This window comes from Tripterygium wilfordii, chromosome 17 (genome assembly GCF_013401445.1).
Source record: "Tripterygium wilfordii isolate XIE 37 chromosome 17, ASM1340144v1, whole genome shotgun sequence".
Lineage (NCBI taxonomy): Eukaryota > Viridiplantae > Streptophyta > Magnoliopsida > Celastrales > Celastraceae > Tripterygium > Tripterygium wilfordii.
The window spans coordinates 2,137,674-2,152,629 of record NC_052248.1 but is presented as its reverse complement, the minus strand read 5'-3'; the positions used below and the strand labels follow the sequence as shown (position 1 = coordinate 2,152,629).

At 36.3% G+C, this 14,956-nt stretch overlaps 2 protein-coding genes across 2 annotated transcripts; one reads left to right on the top strand and one right to left on the bottom strand.

Moving 5' to 3' along the window:
- Nucleotides 1-3,600: 3,600 nt before the first annotated feature.
- On the bottom strand, nucleotides 3,601-6,435 carry LOC119982685 (very-long-chain aldehyde decarbonylase GL1-6-like). The gene is made up of 9 exons (XM_038826172.1): nucleotides 6,360-6,435; nucleotides 5,825-5,906; nucleotides 5,543-5,703; nucleotides 5,282-5,432; nucleotides 4,930-5,029; nucleotides 4,785-4,856; nucleotides 4,354-4,473; nucleotides 3,895-3,963; nucleotides 3,601-3,780 (listed from the first exon to the last, which is right to left on the bottom strand). Exons 1-9 carry the CDS (start codon nucleotides 6,433-6,435, stop codon nucleotides 3,601-3,603), a joined length of 1,011 nt encoding a protein of 336 aa, XP_038682100.1.
- A 3,635-nt stretch (nucleotides 6,436-10,070) lies between these two features.
- LOC119982317 (very-long-chain aldehyde decarbonylase CER1-like) lies at nucleotides 10,071-13,448 on the top strand. Its single transcript, XM_038825618.1, has 10 exons — nucleotides 10,071-10,145; nucleotides 10,238-10,461; nucleotides 10,545-10,777; nucleotides 10,850-11,069; nucleotides 11,188-11,563; nucleotides 11,882-11,989; nucleotides 12,080-12,280; nucleotides 12,376-12,474; nucleotides 12,729-12,902; nucleotides 12,992-13,448. The coding sequence occupies exons 1-10, from the start codon at nucleotides 10,086-10,088 to the stop codon at nucleotides 13,154-13,156; spliced, it is 1,860 nt and encodes a 619-aa protein (XP_038681546.1). The 5' UTR covers nucleotides 10,071-10,085; the 3' UTR covers nucleotides 13,157-13,448.
- The last annotated feature ends 1,508 nt before the right edge of the window (nucleotides 13,449-14,956 follow it).

The window sequence follows — 14,956 nt, the reverse complement described above, 5'->3', positions numbered from 1 at the left end:
ATGAACAACATGGGTCACTGCAACTTCCAATTCATCCCAACTTGGCTTTTCTCTATATTCCCTCCACTCAAGTATCTCACCTACACCCCTTCCTAAGTACTCTATATATTCTTTCATTTGTATCCTCTCTATCTTATCTTCTTTTAATTCATTATCTTATTAATTGTGCACGTGGTTTTAGGACCACATGGTCCACATGACCACATGACCACATATGACTAATGACTACACATATATGTACACATACACCTCTCCTACGTAGTACTCAACTATTAATATTCTCACCAAGATATTCATTATAATTGGGCTAACTCCCAGCCTATCAGAATTTTCAACGCATACACATCAACAATATTATTCACTTTGGATTGTTGGGTTCCCGTAGATACATCGGGCCTGACATGGCTTTGCCTTCTTATGAAGGATAAATCGAGCCCGCACGACTATGCCTACCCAAGAGGACATCTATCATAATAGTGCTCTCGCAGAAACATGATTAAATACAGAGTTATTACGGGATATGGTTCATTTCTTTTAAGAAAACGCGTTTGTTGATGTTAAAGAAATGAATTTATCCATACATGTTAATACATCAAACCTTTGCGTGCAATTAATTATGGAACTTTTTGGCTAAACAGTCCAACATTACTATCCTCACCAAACTCAAGATTTACCGAGTCCATACAATTTGACCTTTAAATATCATATTAGATACTATAAATAAGGCAAGTAACATGTGATTTTATTCAAAAATTTTCCAATTTTTTGTTGCGTGCAGGTTTCACTCGCTACATCACACCCAGTTTCGCACAAATTACTCTCTTTTCATGCCCTTTTACGATTACATATACAACACCATGGACAAGTCTACAGATAATCTCTATGAAGCTTCACTTGAACGACAACAAGACACGCCAAATGTGGTCCACTTAACCCATCTAACCACACCACACTCCATCTACCATCTTCGTATTGGGTTTGCGTCACTGGCCTCAAACCTGGCCCATTCGGCCCAAACTTGGTATTTCTGGATTCTTTGGCCCATCACTTGTTGGTTCGCCCTACTCGCTCACTTCTTGGATGGCACTTTTGTTCTTGAGAGGAACACCTTCAAGAATCTCAACTTGCAATCTTAGGTGGTCCCCAGATACACTATTCAGGTAAATATCTAATATGAGTAGAGTACTATCATATATTCTCGAGCAATGCTATAGACTCCCAATTTATGATTCACATTTTACAATCAATACTATATAACGATTGTCGTTGATTATAAATACACACATAGCTCGGACATGAATCGGGTAAAATGAGTATCATAAATTGGAGTCTCAAGCATTTTTTTAATATTTTATAACTATTATAGTGATTATTATTTTATTTTATTTTGTTTTTCAGTTTTTCATGGAAAGACAAAGAGGAGCTATCAATGAAATGATTAAAGAATCAATACTGGAGGCAGATAAGAGAGGTGTTGAGGTTCTAAGCCTTGGGCTTCTAAACCAGGCAAGTTAATGTTTCTGGCCCATAATTAAGGGCTCTTAATTACTTCATAAGACTTGATGAGAGTGAGATTTTTATCCACAATAAGTTTTACAGGGGGAGGATTTGAATGAGAATGGGAATGTAACGAATATATCAACTATTAATTAAATTGGGCTTCACGTACAAATTTTTTTTTAAATAATCGAGAACAACATCATATAAGTTTAGCCTTTGGACATTTAATATAGGCCTAAACTCGGGCCGTCAGGCCTGTGCGCACATATATCTCCCACTTAACGATCGAGTAAGTTAAGTCAAGGACCAATGTGTAGTGGCTCGCATACTTATTTGTATATAGTGCATTTATACTTCATACTCATACATATGGATGCGTTTTTACATCCAAAGGTATTATCCGTTTTAGGATACCCTACGAACATTCTTGTCATAAAAATCGTGAAGAAGAGTTGGAATGCCCATAAAAATATCCTATAATTGACAATAATTTCGATGCAAAAAATGCATATCCACTCGCACTTTTTTAGAAGGAGAGAATGATGCACCAACTTTTGAAAATGGAATGTATTTCTTAATTAAGTAGGTGGCATTAGTATGCTTTGCTCTAATTAATTAAAAGTAAAGGATGGAAGTTAGGTTGATCATGTACCCTAATGGGACCTAACTTAATTTATTGTCTTTAAGTTTTTGTTCCATTTAAACCATGTTAAATCATGGTTTTTTTTTCTGTAATTGACATATTAAAATTTAAGAATTAGGATTTTTGTTTTAACACTCTTTTTTCAAAATTTATTATATTTTAATAGTATGAGCATCCAAAATACTCAATAACACATTTAAACTATAATTTAATATGATTTTGGGGAATATTATAACCAATTCGAGCTAAAAAAATGGTAACCCCATCCCGTATGAAAATGCTCATAACAAAAAGAAAAAGGGAATTAATGTAGCAACTAATATAATCAGTTGATTTTGAAGATCGAAATAAGAAAAAGGCTGCTGATTAAAAATATTTCTTGATGAATTTAGGCCCAAAATTAATTGTCAAAGTCAAGAGAATTACCTAATTTTCTTAAACCGTTAATCAAAACAGTAAAAGAGTAATTAATTAGACCACGCTCGAGTCTGCTTTGACGCCGACGGAGAATCACAAGTTCCGGAACCGGATGTCTACAGAGAGGACACGTGGAGTGGGCATTGAACCATGCGTCGATGCACGCCACGTGGAAGCAATGGTGGCAGTTGGGGAGCTTTCGAAGTCTATCTCCGTCGGCTGCTTCGTGGAGGCACACGGTGCAGTAGGGAGGCGGAGCGTGGTGTTTGTGGCGGTGGAAGGTGAAAGAAGGGAGGTGGTCGCGGCTCCAAAGAACATTAATGAGTTTTGTGAAGAGGCGGATGGCAAAGACGATAATTGTGATGAAAGTTGTGGCAAATATGGATTTTACTATCTTTTCCATCAACTCCATCTGGTTTTTCATGTTTAGATATCCACAAAGAGAAGAAGCAAGAGAAGTAAGTCGGCTTTATATTTATAACCTAAGTTTGATGGGCCTTTAATTATACCACACACACACACATATATATATATAGTAAGATGTCATTAATTTTTTAGCTTCCATGTTGCAAATAAACTAATATTTTCGAAAAATAGAATAAGTACTTTTATTCGAGTCCCATTAATCCACTGGCCGTCGAATGTGATGGTGCTATATTATTTATAGGTAACTTAGATTATAACCTAAGTTTGATGGGCCTTTTCTATCAAAAAAAAGTTTGATGGCCTATATATATATATATATATATTAAGAATTCTCACATCCGCACCCGCTATATGCACAAACTTTACGCACTTGTTATTCAATCATAAAGACAACACATTTGGATGTGATGGTGCTGAATTATTTATAAGTAACTTCGTAATCCCTTACTAGTAGGCTAATCTTTTGGTGTAGAATGTGCATGAGTCTTATCAATGGTCACCAATCTTAAGAACAAAGTAAGGTAACGATAATTGAAGCTCCACAAATTAGTAGGCTTATTGATATATACTACGTTAATGCACTTAATTAACGTAGTAAATTATTGTATAAAACCTCACCTCACAAGAGTCGTGATGTTCTGAAAAGATTTAGGAGCCAGCATTGCCGGTGTGTGATGATAGAAGCAATCATTGCGCATTCTCTTTGGAGGAAATTGTGAGAAGGGAATGAATAATGTTCCTTTAGGTGCCTTGAGCTGTTCTTTGTCTGCTACTCCATCCCCAATCAGCCAAACCTGTCACAATATTCAATTTTTACTTATTAAAATCACAAATTGTTGCTTCTTTTCTTGTCATGAAGCAGCCTAATCAGCTTCTTATATTTGTCTTCATGTGTCATGCAGACCTACCATGCAAAGAGTACATAAATACATACATATTAGAAGAAGAAAAAGAGACTGCACCTCAAATAAGATCCTCTAAATTGACAAGGAATCAAAGATTACAATTCAAAAACAAGTAATGGGCCCATAGTTCTCGATGCCCACAATGAGAGTCCATGAAAAGGTTCCATAGGCCCAAAAATTACTAAAGTCATATACATATGAGTGGCAAAAAATCAGTTCCGAGTTTTGGGTTTACGAAATGTTTACATGTCCGGATCATAACCCCGATTGAATTTTGGACATACTTAATTAGCTAAACCAGGATTGATCGGACAAATAATCTGGATAACAACCTAATTCCGGTTAGGATCCGACTAAAATTTATGTAAAAAAGACCTAGCCTTGAGGATAATATAACTGTAGGCCCAATGAGCTTCATAGATTTGATGGGCCTACAACAGATCGAGGACAAAAAAACCTTACCTGGATACCACTTTGGCGGAGGGCAAGAGCCAGGGCAGAAAAAAAAGGTCTTTCCTCGGCTTCTACTGTGGCTTCCTCAATTGATTCATTTATCGCTTCTCTTTTCCTTGGAACATAGTACTACAAAAAATTTAGAGCATGATTTAATAGAAACACACTTTTTTTTTGGGACTGAAGAACCACCCAGCCCAACAACTGAGTGAACGTGAAACTCTGGTTGTCAGAACAACCCGCGCCACCCACGCTAACGAAACCCACGGAAATACTCCCAGTTAGTTTGAACTCCTAATCTTAGCGTCATCCACCTTAAACCCATAGATATAATCAATAGAACTATTGCATATATGTATATTACCGGTATGATATGTGTTGGTATGAGCCAAGTTTGCGAGACAATTTTCTTGAAGCAATTGCTCTGGGTGACCACAAACCATTGCCATAGAACCAAGACAAGGCCTTGGACCATATGGTGAGTGGCCACAAGGCCCATATAAAAGTGTTTGCTGGTGTGGTCAGATGGGAGAAGTGAACCACATCTGGGGAGTTTTGAGGTCTATGGAGAGATGTTTGGTATACGGAATCCGTGGACTTGTCCATGGTATTGTATACGTAATCGTAGATTGGCATGAAGAGAGAGTAATTTGTCCGAAATTGAGAGTGATGCAAGGAATGAAATCTGTTCAACCAAATATTAATTAGCAGTCTTACAAATATCGAAGTTTTTTTTTCCTCAACTATCTCAAATGTGACCGCACACGATTTAATATGGATCATGTGCGTCTATCTCAACATTTGGGCTTGTCAAGACAAAAAACACTACAATCCTTAGCATTTTCAAATATTAATTCACGATTAATTAACTATTTTTTTGAATTTTCAAAGTGCAAGTAATTAATTGAATGATTAGTATAGTGAAGAGATTACTTACGAGGGAGTGTAGATGAGGTATTTGATAGGAGGGAAAATGGAGAAGAGCCATTTTGGGAATAACTCGAAATTACAGTGACCCATATAGTTCATGAAATCAAGGAATAACAAATAACCACAAAATGAGGTCATGGATACTGTCCCATTCAACACTGCACCAAATATTGGTATTGAAAACAGTAGGAAGTAGGCCAGATTTTGACGTAAAAGTAGAAGGAAAAGAAAGAGTGGAAATTAGGTTTGTATAGATATATATATATACATGTATCTGGTTGCTTACAGGTGATGGGCTGAGTGACAATGGAGGAATGGTGGTGAGAGTGGTAGCGAGAGTAGAGATAATGGTGGTGCAATGCTCTGTGAAGCCAGTAGTATAAGAACTCCACAGGACCCACACGGAGTAACATTGTGATTATCACCTGCCTTGGAACATATATAATATAATATAAAGATTGAAAGAAAGTAGATTTTTTCACGACTTGGAAATGATACTATACGGAGAAAATGACACCTGTCATACAATGTAAAACGCTAGTAAACTCACCAAGGTTGCATGTGGCATTGTCTCTGTTCTTTCTCAGAGGGGCATCCAGTTAATTTAATGGCCCAAACTGGCTTGGCCCACACTGCATGATTAATTTTTACATTTTATTAGGTTGCTGTCGAAAAGTGGTTCGTAGAAGGTGAAGTTACGGTTTTGCTCTTCCTATTTAAAGAAAGACTTTTCGGAATCTATCGCACCCACATAAGATCTTCCAACCAAATCCATTAAAATACACGAAAATAATACGTAATACGTATTATCTCACTCTCTTCACAGAGATTCTAACCCTTTGTATGTTTCCTAACGTTTTGTCAATAACCCAAAGTTCAACGTCAAGTTAAAATCTAATAAAACCTTAAGTGGGGTCTATGTTTGGAGCAACATAAAGGCCAACCATGTTTCATGCTTGCAAATTTGGGATAACAAAATATTATCATTGGAAAACTTTTTTATCTATAGCGGTATAGCCCTATTAAATGGGACAACATATCCCTCCATTCCCGATTAAAACTACAGTATTGTAGTTTGCTCTTACACCTTATATTATGCAAGACCCGATTCTCTAATGAATAACTGTACAGCCCATCTGGGTGACCATTTTCAACAGCCATTTATGGTTGTTTAACCATATATTGCCATGAACCATCAAACGGCAATTTGGTGACACATATTCCAAGACTATTTCATGACAATAAAATGGTCATTCTCAAATGGTTAGAGTTTTGACAATTTTGAGACCATTCCAATTACATATTATATGTGTTTGGCAGTGTGTTTGCACTGCGTTCAGGTGCACCTCACCTCAAAGCACCACAGTTTTTTGTGACACGTCAAATGTTTTTACAGCATAACTGATCACTTCACATCACCACAACTACCTCGCAGCACCTCACCACATTCCCAAACGCTTACAATATATGTTGAATTGTCCCACGTAATCAAATTAGGTCAATTATTTTATTTTAGATTAATGTACAATGTAAATGTTAAGTGATTTTATATTAATATTATTAGTCATCTAATATAACCGTAATTTAGATACGCCAAACGCACCGCACCACAGTTTTAAAAGTGATGCGCCAAATAGATTTTGCATTCCAAATCACCTCACAACACCATAATTTTACAACTCACAGCACCGCACAACACTTCACAGCAATTGACAGCACTCCCAAACAGCACCATTACAAAATTACCCTCGACCTCTCTCTGATATTACTCTTACCGGGTTGCCAGCGCACTCCTCCTCTGCTTCCTTAATGCTCCTCTACTTTCTCTGATATCCCTTCCGGGGCTACCTTCACGGGTCGCATCTAAATTCGACCCGGTCCAACTTGCCACCTCTTCCATGGTTGGTTAAGAATACATGGACTCCTAAAGAATTGAGCCTTGGCAGAGTCTGGTGTCCTAATTAGCGCTCTTGGTGTTGGGAGGTAGACTAGCTATCGTTGCCATTGTTTAAAAGCTGCTTTCTTGTTCCAGGGAGTCGAATGATCGAAATAGTTGATGATGGTTCTCAAACACTGATTTCCTATCAAGTCACCCCCAATTGTTTCCTTCCACATAAGAGCGAATTTGAGATTTTTATATATATTTGTAATATATTTAAGCAAAATATGTAAGAATTTAGTTGTATATATTTAAGCATTAAAAAATATATAAATGTTGGTTTATATTAATGTAAATTTTTTAGCAATGTTTTTATTATAATTATAAATTGTCTAGAATTTATTTTACTATTTATTTAAATTTGTTACAAGTTAAATACATAATATCACTGTATGTAATTTACACAACAATTGTAACACCATATATGCTACAAGCAAAAATGGAATCAGACATCTATCAGTATTTCAGGAATCATATATACTATAATTTATTACCATAATTTATTATCTATAATATATGCTACAATATATGTTACTAACCAAATTGTTTATCAAACGGAGCCACTGTCTCCTATGGGGGCTGTTGTACATCAAATTACAGCAGCTCCCGCTATAGCAATTTTGAACATTTATATTATTTTTAAAAATAATAAAAAATTACATATGTGTAGTATTTTGTTTAACGAATCTAACCATATATTTTTTGTTTGAAACAAAAATAAATTTATCTGGAAAAAGATATAGAAAGTTTTAAGTTTATATCCAATGATTCAGAATTATTATATATTTTTTATGTTAAATTTGATTTTTGTTTCTGACAAATGATATATCGTTGGATTCGTATAAACGATCAAAATACAAATATAATTTTTTTGAAATCTTAAAAAAATTTACTTGAGACTATAATGGAATTACAGCGGGGGTTGCTGTAAAAAAACTACAACAACCCCCAATAACTCTGTCTCCCATCCAGACACCTACACAACCATAAAATAAAAGATGTTGAAAGTTGTGACATTCATTTCAACTTTCAAGGTTCAATCAATCACCAACAACCCACTTTGTCAACAATGAATTCAATTCCACATGTTTCAAGAGATCTGGTGTGTCGTATGTTTTCTCTTTTTAAATTAAAATGACTAAACTTGTAAAGATCACTCAAGTTAATATCTTACATCGAATTGACGTAATCCAACTTCTTTTTTGGGTAATCGAGAACAACAACACATAAGTTTGCCCTTTAAACACCTAATATATGAGTTTGAATTGGAATCATTTGGCTTGCGCGCATTGAATTTTCCCAACCGACTATAAGATAAGTTGGGACAAAGCTTAGTGCATAGCCACAAGGATATTGCTCCCGATGAGAATCGATCTCAGAACCTTCCAAGTTCATATAGTTTGGTCCCAGAGAGATAACATAACCCATCCGAGTGGTATATAAGTAACAACTTGCACCTCTTGCGTAAGAATGAGTTTTTCTGATGTTAAGAACCAGTAACGACGACTCATGAAGAACAAATCTATGCAGACCCATGATATAGAGTGGACAATATACTTGATGTGTTTGGACTTAGATTTCCAACAAACCTAATCGATAGCATTTTGACGTACACACATAAATCGCATGACATATAAAATAATTAAGATACATAACTACTATATGGGTGTATTTATGATGAATCCTAAAATTAGGCCTGGATTTTGTATAGAGAGAGACGTGTCCAATAAGCCAAAGAGGTCCATAGGCCTCATCAATGGTCTTTATAGGTAATAAATAGCTTGTGGCAGTTGAGAACGATAATAATAAAGAGGGGAATTGATTTTTTTTTTTTTTTAAAATAGGAATTGTTTGTTTTTTTTTTCCCAAATATACCTCACAATGTATAAATGCCCCGCAAAGGTAGTCAGATCCATTGCTACTTATACCTTCTGTCATTGAAGACTTGACCCACCCCCCTCATATCTTGCCAGCTTTTCATCTGGTCACATCTCTTGGGCTCTGTTTGTAGGGCTGTAAAAATTTACCCAAAAAATTGAACCGATGGATTAAAGTTGAGATAGCTGAAAAGAATTTATTGATGATTTAGGAAATAATAAAAAAAAACTCTTCTCTCACCTCATAAATCTCTAAATTGACGGGTTATAAAATGTTGAGTTGGACAGTTAAATGAGGGAAAAATTCTCTCTTGAACACCTCATTCATCCCATGTATCTCTCTTTTCTACAATTCAAGTAAGATGAAATTAATCTCATTTCTTAATATTCCTCGCTTAACTTTCTAAAATATCAATCTAAAAGACCTTTAGGCTATGCTTGGATTGAAAATTGAAGAGTTAAGTAGAGTTAAGGGAGGGAGAGTTAATAAGTGAGTGAGAGTTATATATAGGAGGGGAGTATTTTACTCCCTTTTTACTTGGATATATAGAAAGTAGAGTAAATAAGAGTTGAGAGATGTGAGTTACATAAATGCATTCGCTTATTAAAGTTGAAATGATTGAAAAAAAAAATTATGATTGATTTAGGAAATAATAATAAACAAACTCTTCTGCTCTCAACTTACAAATCCCTCAAATTCAAGGGTTACAAAATGTTGAGTTGAAGAGTTAAGTGAGGGGAAATTTCTCTCTACTTCGTCCCAATTAACTCTCACTCCAACAATTCAAGAAAAGTGAAATTATTTTTCCCTCCTTAACTATCATCTCTTGAACTCTCTAAAATATCAATCCAAACAGGGTCTTAGTGTTTGAATTTTTTGGTACACTTTATTTGACAGCTTGGATTCACTAGAGTACCGAAGCAAATCCCAGCTTATATTATATATTGGGCACATCCACTTGGGTTGAAAGAGCAAACTTAAAGAAGAACCAAATATGGCTTCTAAGCCTGGAATTCTCACTGACTGGCCATGGAAGCCTCTCGGAAGCTTTAAGGTTCGTTTCTTTGAACCAGTGCTAGCTAGCTTTTAACTCCTATGTACAATGCATATATTGATGTTATATATGATTTCGGTTAATTTGTGTAGCATGTAGTGTTGCTTCCTTGGGTGGTTCACAGCACATACTCATTTTTGGTAAGAAATGAAAACGAGAGAGACCTCTCAAACTTCCTCATATTCCCATTCCTTGTATGGAGAATCCTCCACAACCAGCTCTGGATCACCCTCTCCCGCTACAAAACCGCCAAAGGCAGTTCCCGGATCGTCGACAAAGGCATCGAGTTCGATCAGGTTGATAGAGAACGAGACTGGTAAATTTAAAAGCTCTTGGCCTAGTCGTACGTAGCCGCTACAATATTGATTGATTCACTTAACTACTGTGTTTGGCATGCAGGGATGATCAGATAATTTTCAATGGGATATTATTTTACTTGGGAAGCAAGACACTAGCTGGGGCATCAAAACTGCCGATGTGGAGAATGGATGGTGTGATTTTGACGATTCTTATACACATGGGTCCAGTGGAGTTCCTCTATTACTGGCTTCACAGGGCTCTCCATCACCATTTTCTCTACTCACGTTACCATTCACATCACCACTCATCCATTGTCACCGAACCCATCACATGTAAGTATATACAAATATTACTCCTCGTATTAATTAATTAGCAAAAGTTGACATTTGATTGTGCTGCTGCAGCTGTGATTCATCCATTCGCAGAACACATAGCCTACTTCCTGCTCTTTTCAATACCATTACTAACCACCATATTCACCGGCATCGCCTCCCTGGCCTCTCTCGTCGGCTACATCACCTACATTGATCTAATGAACAATATGGGTCACTGTAATTTTGAGCTAATCCCAAGTTGGCTCTTCTCCATTTTTCCTCCTCTCAAGTACTTAATGTACACTCCCTCGTAAGTAGTATTAATCTTCATTTTCTATATTCATAGGCTCATAGCTATATTCAATATACAATATACAATATATATATTGTTTTTCTGTATTTGATCTGTAATTTTTTTTTTGGGACAGATTTCACTCTCTTCATCACACTCAATTTCGGACTAATTACTCATTGTTCATGCCATTCTACGATTACATCTATGGTACAATGGACAAATCTTCTGGTTCTTTGTATGAGAATTCTCTAAAAAGGGAGGAAGAATCGCCGGACGTGGTTCACTTGACCCATCTAACCACGCCGGAATCGATTTACCATCTCCGGCTAGGGTTTGCTTCATTGGCGTCCAAGCCTCACACCAAGAAATGGTACTTTTGGTTAATGTGGCCTGTCACGCTAGGGTCCACGGTCTTCACTTGGGTTTATGGTCGCACTTTTGTGGTTGAGAGGCATCGATTCCAGAAGATGAGGTTACAAACTTGGGTTATAGCAAGATACAATATGCAAGTAAGTGATTAATTTCCACTATTTTTGTTTGGGTAGCGGAGAACAACTTAGGCAGATGTGTTCTTATTGGTCAGTCCACTAAGCCCAAACTCAGGCCGAACTAGTCACGCGCTATACACTTGGAAATAATGGCGTAAGTTGATAATCGAACTCCGAACTTCGGGCTAGATTCTTTATACTCTAAGTTCGATGAAATAACCAGCTATGCTATTGCCAAGATCGATGTTGATTCATTTCCTCATTTGTGTTAGTTAATCTATGTTTTTCATTTAATTAAGTATATACCTCATTTAATCTTATTCTCTTTAATTAATGCAGTACTTAATGGAATGGAAAAATGAATCCATCAATAGCTTGATTGAGGAAGCTATTATTGAAGCAGATAAAAGAGGAGTCAAAGTATTGAGCCTTGGTCTCTTAAATCAGGCAAGTACACTGAATGGGTCTGGGAGTTCACCTGGGCCAGTTAAATGGGCCTCTACGTTTTGATTCCTGATTGGGCTGAGTGTTTTGCAGGGGGAGAAGCTGAATGGGTATGGTGGGCTTTATGTAGAGAGGCATCCAGGGCTTAAAGTGAGAGTGGTGGATGGGAGTAGTCTGGCAGTTGCTGTTGTTTTAAACAGCATTCCCAAAGGGACAACACAAATTCTCTTCAGGGGTAAACTCACCAAGGTTGCATGGGGCATTGTCTCTGTCCTTTCTCATAGGGGCATCCAGGTAATTTAATCGGCCCATGTATTCAATTATGGGCCCAAACTGGCTTGGCCTACACCACATGATTAAAATTTTTTTTGTTCCCTACATTTTATTAGGTGGCTACATTGCGTGGAGAAGAATATGAGAAGCTGAGTAAATACATGGGGGGCAAGTTAAAGAGTAATTTGCTGCTGTCGAAAAGTGGTTCGCAGAAGGTGAAGTTACGGTTTTGCCCTTCTTATTTAAAGAAAGATTTTTCGGAATCTACCGCACCCCCATCAGCTCTTCTAACCAAATTCATTAAAATACACGAAAATAATAGTTTTACAGAATTACAATTTAACGGCGCTTTACATCAACTCCTCCATAATTTAATTTTCGTTTTTCCAATCACTTTTAATATGCAAAGTAGTAGGATGCATGACCGGTTTACAAGAACTGCTGTTAATGAATTATTACTTGTGTGTAGATTTGGCTGGTTGGAGATGGATTGAGTAAGGAAGAACAAGAAATTGCAACAAAAGGAACAACGTTCATTCCCTTCTCCCAGTTCCCACCCAAGAAGCTACGTAAAGACTGCATCTACCACACAACTCCGGCAATGAAAACTCCAATGTCCATTGAGAATGTGGACTCGTGTGAGGTATATATATATACACACATAGTAGTATAAATTATATATGTGAATACATAAATGCAATCTTTATAATTGGTTGATAAATATTGGAGCAGAACTGGTTGCCTCGAAGGGTGATGAGTGCATGGAGAGTGGGAGGAATAGTGCACGCCATGGAAGGATGGGAAGAGCATGAATGTGGGTTTATTGATCATATCAACAACAACAACATACACAAAGTTTGGGAAGCAAGTCTACGTCATGGATTTCAACCTCTCTGAATATTTCAACATGCGTCAACTCAGCCTAACTTGCAGTTATAGTATTATGCCTTCTAGTTTTAATGCACAGTTGTATTAGTGGGGGTAGTTATCATTTAATGTTGTAATAGGTATGAAGGTGGTTTAAAGTTTAAAGTAGTTGTTCCACGACCTTCATGGTCACCAAATATATAGATGGAGCATGTGTGTTAAGTGGGTAGTTCGATTACATCTCATGCATGAGATGAGGGAGGGTGGCGTATCCAATGTTTATATATATATGTTTGTTGAGTTGAATAAAGAAGGCAACAAGGAAAAACCAATTTCATCTTTGGTCTAAGGAGGTTTGCTTATCCTCGAAGCTAACCATCTTAACATTTAATGTTTCAACCATTGGCAAACATAAACAATAAACCCGTCACTCGATCAATGTCGCAAGCACGTACGTAACATCATCCTTCTTAGTTAATGCAACTACATTATTAACACTTATTCTATTCATCTAAATACATATATATATGCTGATGCAATATTGGATGCTAGCAAGTCTATTGATGCAAGATATTTTCTAGGAAACAAGGAAATTAGGAAAAGGGGCTGCAAAGTCTTGGAAAGTGATTATGGCACAAGTCAAGCAAGGTCTTCTGAGGATCCCATGAATATCGAAGAGATAATTATGGCACAAATCAAGTAAGGTATTATGAGGTCCAACGAATCAAGCATGGAAGTCAAAGGGGAAACGTGATTTTGTCATTCCTATTAATTTAAGCCATATCCTACTATGTTATGTTTAGCATATTTTGTATTGAGAAAGCCATTGTATTGAGGATTGATTCCAACCCATTTGAGAGGGATTCTCATCTTTTCTTTTCTTTTTTATTATCATTGTTCTTTGCAAGCCAATTGTGTTGAGATTACAGAGTTTATTTGCATCATATGCTTTTGGACTAAGTCGGCTCGCCTATTTAATCAATTTATTATTTTATTTATATTTTTACAAAAATTAATTGATATCAATGGAAAATATCAAATTTTACCCTCATCTCGTCATAATATTTTTCATAACGACTCGTCAAACACTTTCTGTCATCTCAATTCACCTCATTTAACCACAATTTCGAAACTCGTGTCACATCATTGTAGGAGGTCAACACACTCCCAAAAGGACACAGTGTCTAAATGGACCTCTGTAGCATTCCCAAACATATAATAGAGATGCAAAATGTAGCTAATTGGATGACTTCGATTTGGTGGCTGGTTTGGTGGGTCTTGCCAAAAGAAAAAATACAAAGAAGGTTGCCAATCAACTTAAATATCTAACAACTTTTTGAACTGCACGAAATGGGCTAACGTGGAACAAACCGGAGCATTCACAAATGCCATCAACAGTACAATTACTCACCAGTGTTCATTAATTTTCCAAGTACATATATTTATCATTATTGGCACTAAGACAAACCGCTAAAGTAATATTTTCTTAATACGTAATTGGTTATTAAAATAAGCAAACTTTATAATTATTAATTAATTGATGCACTTAATAAATTGTATATTCCTTTAGTATTTTAGGTATCAGTCCTTTTCAAAATTATTCTCAACTGTTTCGGTTGCAAGACATTATATATACATTAATAATTTTAACTGATCACCATAAATATAAAATGCATGGGGAAAATATTTCTTGAATAACGTTTATTTTTGATAACCGAGTATAACATCATACAAGTTTGCCCTTTAAACATTGATTTGGACCTAAATTGACAGTCCGCGCATGCGCGTAGAAGTTTCTCACATAACGACAGAGTAAGTTGGGTCAAAACT

What these genes read in the sequence shown, in the direction of transcription:
- LOC119982317 (XM_038825618.1), top strand. Translation starts at nt 10,086, where the DNA reads ATGGCTTCTAAGCCTGGAATTCTCACTGACTGGCCATGGAAGCCTCTC. An exon ending in TTTCTCATAGGGGCATCCAG is followed by an intron (nt 12,281 to 12,375) that starts GTAATTTAATCG and finishes ACATTTTATTAG; the next exon opens with GTGGCTACATTGCGTGGAGA. An exon ending in AGAATGTGGACTCGTGTGAG is followed by an intron (nt 12,903 to 12,991) that starts GTATATATATAT and finishes ATATTGGAGCAG; the next exon opens with AACTGGTTGCCTCGAAGGGT.
- LOC119982685 (XM_038826172.1), bottom strand. Translation starts at nt 6,435, where the DNA reads ATGGCTGTTGAAAATGGTCACCCAGATGGGCTGTACAGTTATTCATTA. An exon ending in TACCTCATCTACACTCCCTC is followed by an intron (nt 5,030 to 5,281) that starts GTAAGTAATCTC and finishes TTGGTTGAACAG; the next exon opens with ATTTCATTCCTTGCATCACT. An exon ending in TGGACAAGTCCACGGATTCC is followed by an intron (nt 4,857 to 4,929) that starts GTATACCAAACA and finishes TGACCACACCAG; the next exon opens with CAAACACTTTTATATGGGCC.